This window comes from Pelodiscus sinensis, chromosome 3, assembly GCF_049634645.1.
Source record: "Pelodiscus sinensis isolate JC-2024 chromosome 3, ASM4963464v1, whole genome shotgun sequence".
Classification (NCBI taxonomy): domain Eukaryota; kingdom Metazoa; phylum Chordata; order Testudines; family Trionychidae; genus Pelodiscus; species Pelodiscus sinensis.
In genome coordinates, this window is record NC_134713.1 from 102,672,556 (window position 1) to 102,693,634 (window position 21,079).

At 39.6% G+C, this 21,079-nt stretch overlaps 1 protein-coding gene across 12 annotated transcripts in view; it reads left to right on the forward strand.

Annotated features, from left to right (window-relative positions):
* The window catches only part of UTRN (utrophin), a 569,920-nt gene that overhangs the window by 505,173 nt on the left and 43,668 nt on the right, over positions 1-21,079 (forward strand). For all 12 annotated transcript variants that reach the window (XM_075924350.1, XM_075924351.1, XM_075924354.1 and 9 more), the window contains 4 exons: positions 2,498-2,664; positions 7,320-7,431; positions 19,538-19,674; positions 21,039-21,077. In XM_075924350.1, the coding sequence (XP_075780465.1) occupies positions 2,498-2,664; positions 7,320-7,431; positions 19,538-19,674; positions 21,039-21,077 (455 nt within the window). The remainder of the gene's footprint in view (positions 1-2,497; positions 2,665-7,319; positions 7,432-19,537; positions 19,675-21,038; positions 21,078-21,079) is intronic.

The following is a 21,079-nucleotide window of genomic DNA, read 5'->3' on the forward strand; positions in this document are numbered from 1 at the left end:
ATTGACTACTTTTTTATTTTGACTCCACCTGTGGGCTGCATGTTGAACCCTGTGTAAACTCAAACTGCACTGCGGGCCACAAACAAATAGGCCACCTGTTGAGTAGCCCTGAATAGTCTTGGATATGGCTTTTGATTTTTAATTTAGGAACCCAACGTCTACAATTCTGGCCATAGATTCTAACTACCTCTGCTTTATTTACTAATACTGATTTGATTTAGAAGTTGTACTATTGATGCGTCTCTGACATCTCTTTAAAAGCTTTGTGTTTTCTCTTCATAGGTTGTATGTAAAATTAGTCAAATTACTGAATGGTGTATTTATTTGGATAATGGCTATATTGAAAATAATAGTAATACTATATAAATTTTCATCAATAGATCTCAAAACTTTAGGGAAGTGCTATTATCCCAGTTTCACTGATGGGAAACTGAGGCATAGAGAAACTTAGTCACTGACCCAGAATCTTATAATAGAGAAGGAGATTAAACCTCAGGAACAACATGCTTGATCTCAGGAGTTCAGCAGAGTGTTGTTAGTAATTCTTGACCCTGCACATCAAGAGATTATTTCGTGTTAGTTTTTTGACAAGGGAGTTGGCAATTTCACAATGTTTGCAACATAGTCACTTATATGTCTGGAGTCTATGCAACAGACAGCTCATAGAACAGGACTTCCTTACTGACTTGTAGTTCAGATACATTAAAGCTGTTGATTAGGCTACAGGGGGTATCTGTCTTTTTAGGGAAGATAGGAGGAAAGAGAAGACATTCTAATGGTACACACCCAAGTTTGAATTAGAAAAGATGCCTAAGGCTCTAGCTGTTTGGTAGTGATAATTGTGTTGGCTGCATTTATTATTTTTGTGACTATGGATATCTTTGAGCAATGTCAGGAAGCAGATAATGATTAAAATCACTGTTATATATATTAAGCTCCTTAAGTGCAATGTCGGACATGTAATAGTATTGTGATTTTATTAAATCCCCAAAAAAGAAAATTTTAGAAAACTGTGGAAAACTGTGGGAAACTTCTCTGTGGAAGAGAAGTAACAGCTCTTCTTCTAGCTTTCCGTACTACAGCCTCTGGGATTTTTTTCCCAGTGATCTTTGTACTTTATTCCCTTATTACCAGTTCCTATCTTGGAAAGATTAAATGGTTTAAGCTGTTTTTATAAGAGATCAATGGTAGATTCCAATCTGAGCTCTTGTCTTAACACCAAAGGAAGATCATGTTTATTAAGAGTTATTTTGGGGAAGTTCTGTGGCCTGCATTAAACAGGTCAGATTAAATGATAGCAAGGGTCCCTTCTTTTTTCGGAATCTATTAATTTGGTTCATGAATAGTCTGCTGGATTTAGATCAAGTCAATTTGCAAGATGTCCACCCTGGACCTCTCCTAAGATTTCATACAGCTGCTCTAGTAAAATAAAATATATTGATAGTGTGTCTGTTACGGTTTCAAGTGGCTCAAGTCCTAATTAGAAGTGAGGATTCAGTAGGTGGTGATTGACTTTTTGTGTGTCACCACTCAGGAATTTGATGTGCTGTCCCTCAAGGATCAATTTAATCTCTCCTGCTATTCAGAATATACCTCCTCAAAAGATAATCTTTGAACACACACCAGGGTATCATTTGTTATTGATTAAGATAAAGTTACATCTCTTTCATTGAGTGGACCCTGCCAGTTAGACCTCTGCTCTAGAGGAGTGCTTGGATGATATATTCAGTTGGATGTGTCACAGCTATCTTGTCCTGAAGCCTGTGAAAAAAAAAATGTTTTGCTGACAGGCAGAGCTCATTATTACTTTCTTCCTTGATATTTCCACTTACTGGAAGGGGTCCATTTGGTCAGTGAGTAGGTTAAGAATCTTGGAGTCATTTTTTGGTCATGCATCACTGCCTAGCATTGATGGATTTTAGGCTGTGTCTTATTTATCTTGCCATGAAGTCAGAACAAGAGCGCATATTCTTATGATCATAAAATAGGATTCATGTATTTCCATTTTATCAAGGTTTCTCCATTGGTTTCAACATATTCAGAATGCACAAGCAGGTTTGCTTGCCATCTGGAACAGTGTAGATAATACTTTGGCTTCCTATAGATTTACTTTAAATTTATTATAGATGTTTTACATATTAATTTAAATTAACAATGTTGGCTTCTTTTTTTTTTTTTTTTAAAAAGGGGGTTCTAAACATTGTAGATATCGTCCTTTAGCCTCACTATGATGAGTAATTATACTCAAATGCTTTATACTTTTTAGGTGATCTGTTGCCGCATCTTACATTAACAGGCAAGTGTGCCTACTCTCATGGTAGCCTTTCAGTTCAGATATTACTTTCCATCAACATTCTATTTCCTTCTAAAAAACTTTTATTTCAAAGATAATTTGTGAGGGTCACTGGTAGTTGTGTATTTATTATCTCCTTGTTCCCTTGCCTTGATTTTCTTCCTCCTTTTTTATAGGCTTATTTATTTGTTTTTCCTTTACCAGAATCACAATAAGCCAGAAATTACTGTAAAGCAGTTTATAGACTGGATGCATTTGGAACCACAGTCTATGGTATGGCTACCAGTTCTACACCGAGTGGCAGCTGCAGAAACAGCAAAACACCAGGCAAAGTGCAACATCTGCAAGGAATGTCCAATTGTTGGCTTTAGGTAAGAAGAATGGAATGTTTCATTGATTTTTTTCTTAATAACCTAGCTGATCATATCTTCTTGCCAATTTACTTGACCTTTTTTGTTTTGCCAGTGCCCTTCCATCTGACTGTTGAGTTCCTCTGACTCTCCTCGGGATGCTCAGAAACTAGATTGATTTGTTGTGTCTCCAGAGATCCTGAGCCAGTTTATTTTTCTACCTCCTGCAAATAGTTCTGATGGACTCACTTTTGTGATTGACCAGCATCACAGAGGTGTATTTGCATCAGTGGAAGCAGATAGGCAGTGAGTGAAATATAAATATGCTGATGTGCTCTGTATACATCAGAAATAGATGTGAGCAGCAGGAACAAATTTTATATATTTGTTCATGTTTATGCTTTACACTGAGTCTGGCATTATGCCCTCCAGCAAATCGTGCCAAACCAAAGGACATGAGCCAATACTAAAATACCCTAAAGCTGCAGTCTTGCTTTATTTTGGCTTTAGCATTAATACATTGCTATGATGTATCTTCCTCACAATCTCTCTCCCGAAGCACTAAACACAATCTAATTTAGGTCTCTCTTCCTACTTGTATCCAGAATTTTAAAAGGAAAAGATAAACAGTGAACATTCTCCAACCTAGTCCCAAAAACGATATAATTTAGATTGACTGGTGGACCACACTTGAAACCTCTGTTACAACCAATTAATGAACACACATATAGTGAGACCCTATAAAAGCATACAAGAGAAAGCCATCTTTAGGAGCTTTGTATCACTTTCTCTTCACCTTGTTGTGTACATAGAGGTAACTCATGACATTTAAGACCTACAGAAGTCAGCTTCTGCCTCTTACAACTCTCCCTCTTGTCCACTTCAAGACAATTCAACCCATTCTGAGAGTAGGTCTGGTGGGACCGCTTACTCTTGTGCTCAACTGAACTATAAAAGATCTCTTCTTTTTGCCTCTACTGCTTTTCTTTCAAGGGTAGCACTAAAGGCCCAAACACAGGAATCTTACACAACTTCTGCTGTCGGAAAAGCACAGAGCAGTAAAAGAGAGAAGTTGAGAGGAGGAAGATGGCAGGAAAATAGCTATTTTTACACAATTTATGTGTAATAGCCTGAGGTTTTTATAACATCATAGAAATGAGTGAATTAAGTGGCCATATTTTATGTGTGACCCTGTATAAATCATATTAATAGCTTTATTTGTATATGTTAAAAGTAAATCTATAAATTATACACACGCATTCTTATGCATGATAAAACAAAAAACACTTAGTTTTTTTCCTCCGTTAAATACGGCCAAAACCAGCAGGATTAAAATCTCTATAAGGCGCCTACAGCAATTACTGTGTTGCAAATCTGTCTCTCACATTTTAGAACTGTCCAGCCTTAGAAAAAGTTATATGTATAATATACTATACCATACTACTGCATGAGATCAAAAGGCTTGAACTGAGGAAGCGACTTAATAATTGAATTTCCATTTATGAGCCTAGTTTTCAGCATCATCCCGTAACTTTCCCAAATAGAAATGAATTCTTCATAAATTTCACATTTCATCCCTGTACATATTTATAGTTTCCCTTGGAAATTTTAGAAAAAATTATAATACAGGCTTTTACATTTTATAGCTTGGATGCATAAAATTTAAACTGCCTTGTTGACTTTTGGGGGGGACGACCCCCAAACCTAATTTCTTTTGGACATCATGTCTCCAAATGGCTTGGACTATTAACCCTAAGTTTGTTGAGCCTGATCAGCCTTGCTGAGAACAAGGCCTTTTAGTCTTTCTGAGCTGTTAGAACAAAGGTATATACTATTCAAAGGCAAAAACAACAAAACTGCATTAATGCAGCATTGAGGTCACTTGGGGTGCGTCCACACTGCACCCTTAACTCAAAATAAGCTACGCAATTTGAGTTATGCACATTGCGTAGGTTATTTCAAGTTAATTTAGAAATAGGTAATTTTGAAATTTGGCGCTGTCTACACAGGGCTGGATTAACCTTTTGTGGGTTTGGTGCCAAACATATCGTGGGATCCTACAGGGGCAATGGAGCATGGTGCAGGGGAGGTCAGTCACTGGAGTAAGGAGCTGGCTAGGGCATGAGCACAGTGGCCCACCCAGCTCTGTCCTGCCCCATGCTGCACCATACATCTCCTCTGCCCAACACTGGAACACTCCCTCCCTCCACCTCCTCCCTCCCCTCCCCCCATTCCCTGTGGCCAGAGTCTCTCCCTTAACCCTGGCACGAATGCACAGCACCCTGCACACTATCACCCCTGTCCAGCACCCTCCCCAGGATGGGGATCACAGAGATAAACACAGAGATCTTCCCTGCCTCCTCACTGCCCAACACTCCCCAGACCCTTCAGAGACCCATTTCCCAACACTCTGCCTCTAGACTGCAGCCACCTGCCCTTTGCAAGGTGACTCTGTCTGCTGGGCTGAGCTGCCAGTACAGCTAGGGCTGGTATTTCCCAGGCAGCGAATTGCCCCAGCCCAGGAGTGATGCAACCAGCCAAGCCAAGGCCTTCTCCAACTGGGCTTCATCAGGAGGTGGAGAGGAGCTGTCAGCCAATTGGCAGGGAGGCCAAGAGGATAAGTGATGGGTAGTGGGGGGGGGCCAGCTGGTCGGTGTCAGGCACAGTACAAGCAGGGCAGGACAGGGTCCTTTTTGAACATGGGCCCAGATGCATGGCAACATTGGTGCCATTGTAAACCCGGCACTGCTACAACCTCAGCCCCTTGCAATGACAGAGGTATGATTAAGTGTGATGTACGTAATTTTGGAAAGCGTCCAGCACCATCAACACATTACAGAGGAAGGCAGACAAAACAACACAAACATCCCAAACGTCCTTGTCAGTCTGACCTGAGGGCTAATTCCTTCCCAACCTCATATATGGCAGTCAGTGAGACCTTGACCAAGTGAGCAAGAAACAGCCAGCTAGACATCTTAGAGCGGGAATGTTTGGTGCCACATCAGAGCTCTGGCCAACCCCTATCCAGTGTCCTATCTCCAACCATGACCATCTCGGAGCTTCTGAGAAAGGAGACCAAACCCTTTCACCACCATAATACATAAGGCATAAAGAGAGAATCACTTCTTGACCCATGTAGGTGTTTAACTAAAGCCCTGAAGCATGAGCTGTCAGGAGCATAAGATGTAAACCAGAAAGGGAACCCTACTGCTGTTGGACCCTGCCCCTTTCCCTCACAAGTGACCCATCATACAGTCACACTCATAATACTCTATGTAAACTCTAGGGCAGTGTTTGCCAGTTGGTGCTCCTGCACCCCTCTCTTAAAGAGACAGAGACAAATTGCAGTGGGACTTTGCTTTTGCTTTTTTGGGGTTGGGGAGAGGAGCTCGGAACCTAGGAGTTCCTTCAAATTCTTTCAAGCTAAAAAGGGTTCTGTGGCCAAATAAAATTGGGAAACACTGCTCTAGGGGAAAGTTAGCTCCCCAAAAAGCCTCAGCTAAGCTAATTTAAAAAAATTAGAAATGTTCATTCTCCTTTCTAGTTAGGCCTCTGAGTTATTGGGGCAGCCACTCGAGAGGCAGAGTGTAATACCTTTTTATCACTGATCAGCAACCAAGTGTCACCCAACACACTGTCAATCATTCTAAGTTCTACTGCATAAAGTTGCTTAGAGGATAATTACTTTTTGCTCACATGGTACACGACATCTTGTCATTGTTAGTTAGATCTGCTGTAGTTATTGGGAGTCACTACTCTAAAATCATAACAGCACAGATTCCAGCTCCACTACTGCTTTTAATTTCTTGGGACCTGGGCCAAAAGGTCAGGCAACCTTTGTTGCTACTGGTTTAACTTCTGGAAAATTGAGGGGCTAGAAGCCTTCCTAGAATTAAGAAAGAAGAATTTAAAAAAAAAAAAAGATAAATCCCTCCAACAAAACATCATGGCTTCTGTAGACCAAAGCAACACAAAGCAAGCCTGAATTGGCTCACTCACAAACAGCCTCTCTGCGTTCTGGTCTCTGAAATAAAGACATGTCAGAGAATATGTGCAAGTGTTGTTTAGATACATGCAACATATTTTAGTGTGGAGGGTGTTTTCTCTAACTGGGATAGGTGTGAGCCAGGCTGTACACCTGTATGGAGATGTTAAAGGTAAGAATCCCCTTATACTCCTATGAGGCCACCTGGATCTTAGGTCCAGCCATGCAGGAGCAAGTGCAATTTGTGCACCCTTATCTTCCCTTCCATGGTTGGTGGGGAGTGCAGCAAATATGATCCCTTTAAGCAGGAAATTGAGAAAGAAATTGTGGGTAAGAGGTATCGTCTTGTATTCTAGACTGCAGTTTTTGCATCACTCTTGCAGAGGGCTCCAGATCCTAAATCTGTAGTGTCCAACATGCTAGCCCCATGAGGCTATTTGGCCGGTTGAGTGTGGCTAGTTTTCTACAGCCGTACCCACTATAGTCCCCCTTGCACTGCTGCTGTTGCAGAGCATCCAAGTCAAATGAGCTGTCACCATTTCAAAGACCAACTTCCTCTCCACTTTGAGAACACAAAGAGGGAGAAGGGAAGCTAATTTACCTTGTGATATTTAATAGGAAGGAAATAATATAATTGAAATCTAGGAAGCTCCAGTAAATTACTTAATCACCTCACTTAATGTCTCCACAGATACCGGAGCCTGAAACATTTCAACTATGATGTCTGCCAGAGCTGTTTCTTTTCTGGCCGTACAGCTAAGGGCCATAAATTACATTACCCAATGGTGGAGTATTGCATACCTGTGAGTGCTGATTTACTAACTGTTTTCAGTAGATTATTTCTGCATTAGTCAAGTTTTTTTTCTTGTATAGTCTTGTATAGACACCTAAATAGGCTGCCTCTTTTTTATATAGAATCTTGCCATGACTTGTGTTGCTGCATTTCTCCATGAAATCCACTAGATTCTTTGCTCTTTCTATTAATTTTATGTGGAATTTTATGTGGAATTCCCAACGTGTGTGCCACTTAAGCTGTGCATGCACCTCTTGAGCCTTTGATCAGAGATGTTCTGTTAGCAGTATCTGTTCAGCCTGGGCTTGTGCTCTGTACCTTTGTGCTGGATGCTGAGGTTCTATGGGATGCATAGGTGAACTGCTCTTCTCCAACCATCTCAGCCTGAGACAAAGCCTTAACGTGTTTGCCTTTAGCATGCTGTGTCTGTCTTGTTTATGGTTTCTACAATTGTGTGTTTAGGGTTTTCCAGTCCATCATTTTAGAGGGCCGATTATGGCTCAGAACCACTCTCAAGCATCCCTTGATGCTGCTGCCATGTCCATCTCCACAGCTGGAGTTACGTGCAGGGTGTCATGGCTCCTACTCTCCAGGTTTCTGAGGACCTCCCGTTCAGTACTCATAAGCTTTTTTCAGAGACCATGGATGAGTCCTTGTACACACTAAAGATCTCCTACAGCTACTTTACAATCCCTGGTGCAGGCAAGGCATATACACCTACAACTGCCAATTTCCTGGATTAGTTCAGAATAATCTCTCTGGATAAGTCTACACTGCATCCCTAGTTCGGACTAGGGATGCAAATGGAGACGACCGAAGTAGTTAATGAAGCGGGGATTTAAATATCCCACGTGTCATTAACATGATCTTGCCGGCGCGCTAGTTCAAATCACAGCTGATTCGAACCAGGAAGTGCGTGCCGGATGCGTTAGTTTGGACTAAAGCCCTTAGACCGAACTAAAGTTACTCCTCATTTTTTGAGGAGTAACATTAGTTCGGACTAACGTCTTTAGTCCGAACTAACGCGTCCCGGCGCACACTTCCTGGTTCGAATCAGCTGTGATTTGAACTAGCGTACCGGCAAGATCATGTTAATGACACGTGGGATATTTAAATCCCCGCTTCATTAACTACTTCGGTCGTCTCCATTTGCATCCCTAGTCCGAACTAGGGATGCAGTGTAGACGTAACCTCTTACAGGCAGAGCCACCAGGGACTGGTATCTGACAGTTCCTCTCAGAGTAAGGAACTGCCTACACTGGTTGAAAGATAAGTGCAGTATCTTTGAAGGCATTTCTTTCTGTTGCTCAGCTCCATGAGTAACTATGTCAACAGCCACATCACTGTTGGGATGGGGAGCTCACCTCAGTGACCTCATGACTCCGGGCAATGGATACCCATCTGTTGGAACTTACGAAGTCAGGAATGCTTGCTTTCATTTCCTACCTTTTCAACAGGAGCAAATCAGTCTGAGTCATGACAGACAATATATCCCGCATGTGCTCTATCAACAAGCCATGAAACTATGGAGCTGGTGTGTTATCTCATCAGATGCAAATTTCAGCTGACTATTTCCCAGGTATTTGGAACATCCCAGCGATCACCAGGGACTGAACCCATCACACTACCAACCTGTCTGGTACATTTAGTACATAGTACTCTTACCTGTTTCACCTATGCATCTAACTGCTGTTCAAACATCTGACCACTCCTTGTCTCCTCTCCTAGGATGTGTCAACCCCACATACAGGTCCTCCACCTCGGGTTGTGGGCCTTCAGTGGTTCACAGAATTAAGCTCACACTTCTCTGCAGAAGAGCAAGAAATGTTATTGAGCTGTGGAAGGGAGGCAACCAGTATTACTTACCTGCAGAAATGGAAGTGATTCTTCCACGGTGGTATCTGCCTGAAGCTGGGCCGTTCGCAGTCATTTCAGATTATCTGCTGGATCTAAAGAAATAAGATTGTTAGGTCCATTAAGATTGTTCGTTCAATTAAGGTCCATTTAGGTACAACATCAGCTTTTCATTTCCTAATAAGGGGTTCTTCATATTTTCTCATCCTATGTCATTGTGGTTTATTAAGTGTTTGGGAATTCTCTGATATGAGATTAGAGACTGAATTACTTACGAGATCTCCATTTGAACCAATGGTAACCTGCTCCCTGTTCCATTTATCTGTTCAGATTGCCTCTTTAGTAGCCATTGCATTGGCCTGAAGGGTGAGAAGTTTGGACACCTGATGACAGATCCTATTTTCCACCTTCCTTACAGTGTTCTTCAAGGACTCAGTCTGTTTATACCTTCACCCTAAATTCTTACCTAGAATACTTATTGGCATTTCCTCTTAATCCAGTCTATTAATCTACCAGTGTTCTTCCCAAAACCACATAACTTTCTGCAGGAGACCTGTTTTCATATCTTGGATGTTAGAAGGGCATTGGCTTTCTACTTACAACAAAACACTTTTGAAAGTTCACCTGGACTGTTTATCTCCTTTTGCAGATATAGCCAAAGAGGCCACAATCTCTGCTCAAACATTGTTGAGATGGCTATGTGGGTAGAATAATACTTTTTATAATGCAGCCAGTGTTCATCCCCCATAACAGCAATAGCACATTGTACTTGTTCTCAAGCAATATTTGCAGCATTATTCAAGAACACAGTAGTATCTGAGATATGTATGGCTGTTATATGGACATCCGTATATATGTTTTCTAAACATTATGCATCGATCCATGTAGCTAGATCTGGTAAGCGTTTGGTACTGGAATATTGTCTTCAGTTCCGGACTCAATTAAGAAACTGTCTCCTCCTTTGGATGCTGCTTGGAAGCTATCTGAAGTGGAGCAGCCATAGGGATGCTACTCAAAGAAGAAATTATTCATTTCATGCACTGTAATAGTCAATTGCAGAAGAACTTTGTACGTAATAGTTTAGGGGTGGTAAGGCCTGCATTCTTTCTTCCCTCCCCCTTTTCCCTATATCTGATGAGCCAGAAGCAAATCTTTGGGAACATACGCCACTTAAGATAAGCATTGTTGCCAGTATAGCAAGAACAAGTAAAGATAAGGGTAAAGGGCAAGAACGCATAAACAATTCTGTTTACCCTAACGTACTGATCACGTAAACAGGGCCAAAGAACAAGAAGATCCAGATCAGAACCAGATCGATAACTAACAGCTAAGTTCTACATCAGCACTAATGAGTAATCTCTGGAAATTTCCAAACTGCCAAACAGGGCATGAAAACTGTATTTAAGGCTGCCTCAGAGCCTAGCAAATTGGACCTCACCGATGGGCTTTGGGTACCGGCACCTAGGAAGCTGAGAGAACCTCCCACTTCGTCCGCAGCCTACCTGGGGTCCCAGGCTTGTAGGAAGGGATGTAAGATATGCTGCTTCTTTGTTATATTGTTCTTCCATTTATGGGGCACAGCTGCTAGCTGTCAAGAAATAAACTACTTGTGTTTAACGGATACCTGTGTAGTGTCCTTTGTACTTTGGGAACCCGGTGTCGGACCTTAGACTTACTCTGGCCGACTACCTGCAGTAAATTCAGTTTTTCAAGATGTGTGCCTGGTGGGGTGCTCCACTATCTGCCTTCTTTACATGTGCTTTGGACAGTTCTCTATGGGATGTTTATCTGGAGAAGGAACTGAAATCCATTCGCCTGAGCATCCCTATATAGTCTCATTTTCCAGTATGAAGAGTTATAAGGCATGTGTGTGGGCCAAATGGACACTGCATTTAGAAGGTCTCCAAACGAGTATTCAAGAGGCATATGCTCACTTGAAGGGGTGTTCTCAAAAGAGGGGAAAATCTCAAAGGATTTCATGTTTTGCACAAGGTGAGTAATCTCTTATTTTCCTGTTACAAGGATGGTATTATCACTTTTGGTGGTTTTGTTTTCTAAAGTTTGCTTTTTTTAATTTGAATGTGACCTTCTTTCATTCATTCCTTATATTAGTGCATGAACTCTATAGGGAACCCTCAGGGTGAGAAAACATTCCTATTAGAGAAACTATTTGGTTGTTTTCCTTTACTGCTGTAGGTGGGCTTATTAGTATAACAGTCTCTTGCATGTTCCTCGTCTCTATTAGCAGAAGTCAATTGTTATTGAGTATCATTAATGGTTCATTATAATCAAGGTTAGCGGTGAGTTTCATTACATTTAGTTCATTAATTTTGGAAACTTTAATGGTAGGTTTGTGCTGATAAACTAGCATGCGAGATTCTGTAGCAAATAAATGGAGCTGCTCTTGATATTCATACTATATCACAGTTTTGTTGTTAAAGTCAGTTCTGTTTTTTTCCATATTCTTCAATAATTTTCCTTTTCCATCCTCATTTTTCCTCTCATATCTAGCAGTTAATTGGTTGACTAAGACATACATTTTGAAAATTATATCTGTGATTCAGAAAAACATGTTGCATATGCAAAATAAGTAACTGTGCACAGCATTGCAAAGTTAACCAGCAGAAATTGCATTTGCAATTATGTCATTTGTGTTCACAACTGCATGTTTTGTGTACAAAATCTCAAAATATTTAAAAAGAAAATCAAGCTTTAAACTGAAAAGAGCACTGCAGTAATGACTTTCAAATTACTTAATTCCCGGCATTTTAACAACTTTTATTAAACTTTAAATATTTCAAAACATTAAAGTGTTGAAGCTTTATTTTACCTCCTGTTTTTTCCCCTTTTTGCTGATGATTCATCTGTTAAATCTGTAATTGTTTCATTAATATTCTGCTGGATTTACAGAGGTGAATTTCCTGTCCAGTGCTCAACAAAAGGGGTCTCCTTACTAATCTGTAAACAATTAATGATCATAACTTGTTGGTATTTTATGTCCCAAAATATGAAACAAGGCTTTCTTTATATTTCAGTACCCTTTCCTTAACTATCATTTTTATGCATTCCTTGCTATAACATTGGATTGTACTTTATCTAATTTATGGGCCAGAATTCTTACAATAATGAGTAGATATATTTTCCAGAGTGAAGCAGTTTGTGCTGCAGTCACAGAATGCCCTAACTTTAGCTGTATGACAGTTTGAAAGAAAAAAGTAGTGTTTTGGCATTTTCAGCCCACTCTTGGTTAACTTCTTGGCTTATGTGACCTCATCTAGTCAATAACATCTTTTAACCCCCCCATTTTTATTTTAATTGCTCATTATTTTCCTTTGCTTCTCGTTTCAGTCTTTTTGAAATGATGCCATATAGATGAGCTTTTCTATTTCTTTCAAGTCACTTGAAGTCTGAGTCTGCATTTCAACTCTTTTGATTGGCTCATCATATATCAATGTGGATTGAGTTGATACTAAATCAGTTTTTTGCAACAGAGTCTGCTGCTATGGCCATTTTATGCTTCACACATAAGTCATTAAGGAATTGTATAATCCCTATATTCAAGTCTGAGCTTTATTAGCTGGCTAAAAGTAAAATATCCCAGCTCATAATTGACATCCTTCATTAGCATATCTTTCACATGTATCTCTAATCTGTGCCAAAACATTTTTTCTCCTTCCTCCTGCCATGTAAAAGCATTTTGTAGTGCTAATCTGCCCATCACATGGGAAAACATCATCATCTGATTTAGGTGCTTTCTCTGAAGCCCTCCATGGTATTTAAAAACATTTCAACTGTTGCTTAATTTGGCAGAATTTTCCTATAAGGTTCATTTGCAAATTGAGAGGTACTGAAGGAAGTAATTGTTCTTGCTTTGATGTAATGTAACTTCTAGCACAATCAAACATTTGATGAGCTCTTAGGAGTCACATTTACCAAGATATGGCCTGATACTTTTATTATGTTTACTCACTGCTTTGTGTGTGCTACAGGTCCCCCCTCTGAACCCAGTCCTTCATGGGCATGAGTCTGTTATAACCCCAGTTAGAGTGTCTTGGTTTATTATTTCAAATGGTAGCATACTTTTAACTCTGAAACTTGGAAGTTCTCTGTTTAGTGCTCAGTATGTCAGTAGAGTTAACAGCTTTTTACTTTAGAGTTAATAGTACTTTTATCAGTTGACATCAGCTCTCCTTTTGCAGGGCATATCAGATGCTTAATCATAAGTATTGGCCTCATCAAGCTTATCCTAATGTTGCATTGTTTTATTTGCAGTCACCCTATACTAGTAACAGGAGTCCGGATTCTCAAAGGTATTTTAGCCCCTTAACTTTCATTGATATCAGTGGTAGTTAGCATCTTATTACCCTTGAGGATCTAGATTAATATACTTTCCTTAGCCATAATATTGAGTCTTAGCAGTTGAAGGAGTATGCAAATACATAATGTAAGAACATTTATTTCCTCTTCATCTGTGATGCCTAAAACTGAAACGTTTTGAATATGCATTTTCCTCTCCTGAATTTCTTATTTTTGCTCTAAAAAACAATCTTGTTTTAAAATAGGTGTTTGCTTTACAGTCTCATTTTCTTCTATCATATTTTCTTATAGCTGAGTTCTTGGTTTTCTCTGTAGTGTGTTCCTGGTGTGACATAAGCCAACTTTTGTCACATTTACCTAGTTTCAAGGAAAGACTTTTTTCATTACTATAATGAGGGCATGAAGTTCTGCATTGCCTTTCCTTTTTTTTATCAGATGATAAATGTCAATTTGGAAGGAGATAGCTAACATTGTACACATATTTTGATATGGTGTGGATGAAACAAGTCCTCTTTTTCCACTTGTTTTTACTTTTGTACATTTTTATTTTCTTCCCAAACACCATATCCACTGTCAGGTTATTTTCCTCCTGAGCAGACTTAACCAGAAAACCCTAACAATATTAGAATGCATTTGCCACACATTCATAAAATTGTAGCTGCTTCCCAGGTTAGAGTCTTCTCTTCCCCCTCTTCAGCTTATTTCATGGTACCCTTCATATATGTTAAATTCAAATGTAAGAACAAAAATATGGTTTGCCTTACCAAGTGAGACCACTGCTCCATGTAATAAGATATTCTTTCCTGCTATGCTAGTGAAATATACATTGGGGAGGCAAGGGAAAAAACATAAGTACCCTTAGCTAGTATATGCAATACTCTAAATACACGGTTGTGAAAAATTTCTTGATGCGTCCTCTGTGTACACCTTTATGGTGCATTATTACACCGTCACCCAGTATGCATGAGACAATGTTGCATTTAGCAAAGTTATGCTACAATCAGGAATGAGTTGAGTTCTAACCCCTCCTCCATACAAACTGCTGGTACGTCACGTGTTGGAATGCACACGAGCAATCATTAGAAGAAGAAAAGACGGTTGCTTACCTTCGTAACTATTGTTTTCTGAGATGTGTTGTTCATGTCCATTCCAGGCCCTCCCACCTTCTCTTGGTTGGACTCTTCTGGCGAGAAGAAACTGAGTGGGTATATATACGCTATAGTGCAAGCATCAGTAGAGGAGGCACCACAGCTTAAATACATAACTTTGTTAGATATTAAAAATCATGGACTGAATCAAAACACTGGATTTATAGCCTGTTACAATAATCTATAATCCACTTGTACCCCCAGCCTTTTTTTTTACCTCTCTCCTCACCTAATTACTGAAGAGATGTTAATGTGAACTCCTTATGCTACACAATTTGTGCCATCTTGTATTTTGTTGTGTCACTCTGAGTACGTTTCCCAGGCCTAATGAAGAGCACCGTGTAAGCTGGAAAGCTTGTCTCTGGTGCAATAAAAGTATTTCTGTCCATTGCATTTCTCTAAGCAAGATGGAAATTGTTATTGAGACAGATTAATGGACAATGCTTTGGGTCTCCTACAATTATTGAAATCCTTTTCTCGTTTCCTTCAGCTTGGTACCTCCTGCCAACTTGCTCCTATAAAGGCACTGCTAATTTATTTATTCCTTAATTACCCTATCTGCAGTATATGATTTGCAACTTCTATCATTGATTAGCTTCTTCCTGGTAAGCTGAACTGTGAGAAGTGATGCAAGAAACAGATAGCATTGTCTCCTTTCTAGAATTACTTGTGGCAAGGCTTCAAATCTGAAATGCAAATTTCCCTGAGGATTGCTCCTTTGTTATTATAATTACTGTTGACATCTTATCTTGGAAGGAAGCTGACCAGTATTATATATCCCTGAAGAAGTACATAATATGACAGGCACGATGTCAAATATTTAGTCCTTCCACTGGCGTGACCTGAGGGAAAAATATGCTTCATACACAATAAAGCTTACTTGCAATAATGACTCTTAAGAATCCTCTTTTATGGCAACACCCCAAAAACAAAATTGTTGCTGACATTTTAAGAAGGCGGTTACTTTCCTGAGCATTTAAGCATCATGTTTGAGTATTTTGTAAGCAACAAATTGGCATAGAGAAGGGCCACTTCACGATGCCTTAACCGCTTCATGCGTATCACTGTATAAAGCATGGTCCTTCATTTTTATCACAATTACTTTGTTCCATGAAGAAAGAACATAATAAGAGTGCTGAAAAGATTAATCTGGCTATTTCAAATGCAGAACATTATTTTCAGCTGTAGAGTTCAGAGATTAAACTATGCTGTGAGAAGGCTAGAGAGCTGATCGGAGAAGTCTGAACCCAAACAGTTGTATCAAAGATATTATTGCTTCCTGACTCTAGCACTAATTGTATAATCATTGTTTTGACATTTGGCTGCCTCGTAACCATTCTCCCTTGGTTTGATAAATTCTAAAATCATATGATTACTCTTGAAATTGCAGAAAGATCAATTTCTGTGTGATACATTTTTTAAAAGTACATTTTTTTTCAAAAGATATAAGATGTAATCAACTATTGGGTTTGTACTCTTACAAAGAATTCCTGTGTAGCTTAGAATTCCAAAATCATCATATCCAGGAGAGGAACCTTCATAACGTGTCTGCAGTGGCATGCAAACTAATTACTTGTTAGTGATAGCTATATGATAAATGCATTTGTAAGCAACTTTGTAGACTTCGTTTATACTCTTCCCACTAACCTGTCTTTACCAGGACTGCTACTCACTAACACCCCCCACCCCTTTCCAAAAAATAACCCACTTAATTTAAATATGTGCCTCAGCATTTTGCTGGATAGGTGTGGGTTTAAACAAATCCTTAAAGTTAAGCACATGCTCAAGTGCTTTCCTAAATCAGGGTCTTAATCTCCAATAGATTATGAATTTTCAGAGCAAGGAACAGGAACATTTTGTACCATTAGATAGGAGTTTCCCCAATGGTAGTTTACAGCTGTTTGTCAGATCTGCAGTGAAAGTGATTTTAAATTGAATATGTGCTGGATCCTCATCTGAGACTGCCACCACGTGAAATCGATGGTGGAATGCAGGAACACCCCTGAGCAGGAGGGCCATTCTCTCCCAAGGTGTTCAGTCACCTGTTTTTTCAATGAACATCATCAGCATGTATGAATGTGCTCTTGGGCAGATAGTGCTTGATAATGGTGGCTGAAGTATGAAGGGCGTACGAATGTTTAGCATATCTGAGACATAGGATTGCCAGGTGTTGGATTTTCAGCTAGAACACATGGTCAAAAAGTAATAGAAATGTAGCCGTGTTAGTCTGGTGTAGCTGAAGTAAAATGCAGGACTATGTAGCACTTTAAAGACTAACAAGATGGTTTATTAGATGATGAGCTTTCGTGGGCCAGACCCTGAAGGGACCCTGGCAGTTCCTTTCAGCACCTCTGACTGTGCCATTGAAGTCTGGTTAACTGCCTGCAGAGAGCCTGCCTGGCTCTGTGCAACCCCTAGGAGGTGGCCAGCATCTCCCTCAGACTCCTAAGTATAGGGATGGCCACAGGAACTCAGCTTACTGCTTCTGCCCAAGTGCAGCTCCATAGCTCACATTGGCTGAGATATTTGACTAGTAATTTATGTGATGGTTTGTATGCTCTCATTTTTTTTTCATTGCTTCTTGCAAGCTCTGACTAATGCACGTTTTAACATTAGGTAAAATACTCCCCCAATATTAATATGGTATCAGTCTTCAGTGTGTTCTGTTTCCCCGTCTGTAATCAAATTGGTCCTTTTAGGCAGTTAGGTGAGTGTGTCGTAGCTCATAAATGGTATCCCAGAAGAACATTTTGGCAGATTAAAAGGCATTTGTTTTTATTGTTTGCAAGAATTTGAAATTTAGTTTATTGGCATTGTGGCAAATTTCCATCTGTTCAGGTTATTTTGCATGAAAGTAGGCAACAATATTGGACCTTAGATTAATTTTTTGGATCATCTGAGAATTTAATAAAGGTTTTTTGGGATTGATCTTGTGAGCCTGTCCCCTGAGCCCATCTGGTTAGATTTTTCTGGAACTTGAAGGACTCGTGAATTCCATTCTGGCTATTCTAGCTTGTTGCTCATTATATTCTACACTGCTCTTCAAAGGCTTCTCCACCAAATTCAATAAACTGTTTCCAAAAGGTTGTTATCACATAGATTTAATCATTTGCTGTTACTGAAGTCAGTGCAGTTTGCATAAATAAATATAACAAAATAATTAGATGCATTTACATTAAAATACTTAAGACATGTTGGATGAGAGAGATCTGTTTTCACAAGAGGAAATAAAATGCAGAAAAAGCTTAACTTATTCTATCTGAGGTTCTTATAAGGGTTAATGGTTTTCAAGTATGAAAAATGTTTAATAGATCTGCTTCACTGTAGGTTTCCATCTAGTTTCAGCAGCATTTTATGTTGATGAGCTGCTCTCAAAATAAAATTTGCAGTAGTTCAGTGACACCATATCGTATGCTATTTCATGTAATTTTATAACTTGTGAGCAGAAAACACCTAGAATCATCTTGAAAGAGTACTTTATATGTAAACCAATGGATTCCATGGTGATCTTCAATGAACAGCTGCTTTTGGAAGAAAGTAGTCTTTTTTGTTAGGTTGTGTTTGGATTTTGATACTGCCGTTAAAAAGATGATGAAGATGTTATAACTAGACCATTGGGAACAGTTCTATGCATTTTAAGTAATGTTTAAAAAAAATACAACTCCCTTGTTGTAAGACCTATCCACATGTTTTATACTCTTTCTGCTTTAGCAGAAGTTCCTGAACTCTCTGATGAAAGAGGTGTTGCCATCATCATTCAAATTAAAATAGGCATGATGTTCCTAAAAGCAGTCTTTCCAAACACAGATGAAAAACAAATCTGTGTCAGTTTTAAAAGGCCAACATCAACAGGGAAAAATAAAAAGCTATGAGCTGGCTGAAATCTTGTATTTTTAGGTTCTTGATGGTCTGGTGAATAGGGCACTAGACTGGAAGTCATGAGACACTGGGGTTATATTTCTGGGTCAAACCTACTGTGTGACCGTAGGCAAATCCATGTTACCATTCTGTCCTTTTCCACTACACCCTTTGTCTGTCTTTCTACTTGGGGTATGTCTGCACTGCAGTAACACACCTGTGGCCCATGTCTGCAGAGCCAACAGCCATCAGAAGTTCCCAGGGAAGGTGAGGGGAGGCTTGGCTCCATTCTCCCCCAAGGGCTGGGGCCAAGGCAGCTATCCCTCAGAGCTGCCTGGAGTGCGGCATGGTCCTCCCCAGGCCTTTGTGATGCCTGGAGGCATCAATTTAAAGGTCCCAGGACTCCCCTGCCTGCTTTGCCTCCACCTTGGCGGGTCTGGCCCATGTCAACTGACTTAAGCTTGTGGAACTTCTCTAAATGGCATAAAATTGCATGTAGACATCTGAGCTCAGGGACTCTAGTGCCTCATGAGCTCTTCACATCCGGGCTCCAGCCTGAGCTTCAACATCTATACCTCATCCCAAGCCCTGTGGAGGGATGTTAGCAAGTAGTCAACTAGAGTATCGACTACTTGCTTCTCTCCCCCCCCCCCTCCCGCCCCCTTGCTGCTTCTATGAGAGGTAGCAAGGGGAGTGGAATAGGAGCTGGTGCTGGAGGGAGCCACGGTGCCGCCTGCCTACTCCTGCTGCCTCCATTACAGTCAGGAGGGTGGTGGATAGGGGAGGCTGCTCCAGCAGCAGTTTTAATTTCAGGCCATTAATAAATTAGAAAATCAGCAGCAGCATTTAGAAGTTCCCTCATATGTCCTCTTCCAGCATCCCTAGGCTATAACCCAATGCCAAATATAAATGCTTATTTTTATTTCTTTAACTTTCTAGACAACATCTGGAGAAGATGTACGGGACTTCACTAAGGTTCTGAAGAACAAGTTCCGGTCAAAAAAATATTTTGCTAAGCACCCACGACTTGGCTACCTTCCTGTGCAAACTGTTCTTGAAGGCGATAACTTAGAGGCGTAAGTTTGAATGAGGCATGATCTCTGCCATGTGGTTTGCAAACCTCTTCCACCCTAAAAAAAAAAATCCTCAAAAACAAAATTGAAGTGAAGCAATAGTAACAGAACCTTAGTGAGGCAGTATTTTCTGAAAACCCTTTTTTATTTTATTTACTATTTTTTTTTTGCTTCTTTTCTACAAATTTTTACTTTGGCTGTATAACTCTGTTGCCGTAAAGTCATGTAATTCAGCATATAGTAATGTTGGTATGGTTTTTTTTTTTTAACTTTTCTCAGAGAGAACAGTTTCTTCTGATTGTTTACTAGTAGTCAGGAGAGGCCGTTTTTAGTCATACAAAATTAAGATACTTTGGAGAGGCAAGGGAAGTAATTCCATTGATTGACTTCACTTTATTTCATGGAATTTCAAGTGCTTTAAATGCAATACTTAAAGTGAATTAAACCATTCTGTGTATAAAACATATATATGTGATTGCTTAAATATTATGGTTGTAGCCATTATCAGTTATTCGCTCTCATAAACCAGTGCCTCTGTATTTTTAACACCATAATAAATTGAGCATAAGTGGTTAAGAAACAAGATCAAATGGCCAGATTTCAGAATTGCTGAGAGTTTCATCTAATCCTTGATTTCCAATATGAATATATTGCCTGTTTAAAACACTCTAAGTAGTCCATATTTTAAAAAACAAAACCAAAGAACAACATGGCATAGCCTTTGCGTGATTGTAGTCTATGGTCAGGAGTGGCCAAGAATTGGAATAGTAGGTATATTTCAGCAATTTAGGATAGAGGTGTATGGTCAAGCTATGAGGGAAGCATATGTATAGTTTCTCTGCAGAGGATGAGTGTAGCCCAAGTTATCAGTACTTCCCTCCATTAAGCAATAAAACACCCATAAGTATTAAAAAACCCTCTCTCTTTAGCATATTTGTTGTGTATTTGCTATGTGATAGAAAAATAAGCATTGTAGCAATAAGCTTGATTTTAGCCTTTTAAATTTTCCATGATTAAGTTGTCATAAGTTCAGTTTCCCAGATAACTTTAAGGAAAAGTCTCAGCAACTAAATGGAAGAAATTCCAAATTTAAACCAGCCAGACATGGTGTACATTATGAATTCAATGTATGATAATGTTTCTGTATGTTTTAAGACTTCTTTTTAAAAAAAAAATGCATCTGCTACTGTCCTATTTTTACATGGCACAGTGCAGACTCTGTTGCTACTGCATTTCTGTGTCATAGATGTTGCTAATGTAAATCATCTGGATGGGCACATGGTTAGCTAGTTTTTGTGCTTTTTCACCTGATTCTTGCTTAATAGCATTTGTTCTGTGGTTTCTTTCTCTTTTTTTCTTCTTTGCAGTCCTATCACACTCATCAGTATGTGGCCAGAGCAATATGAGT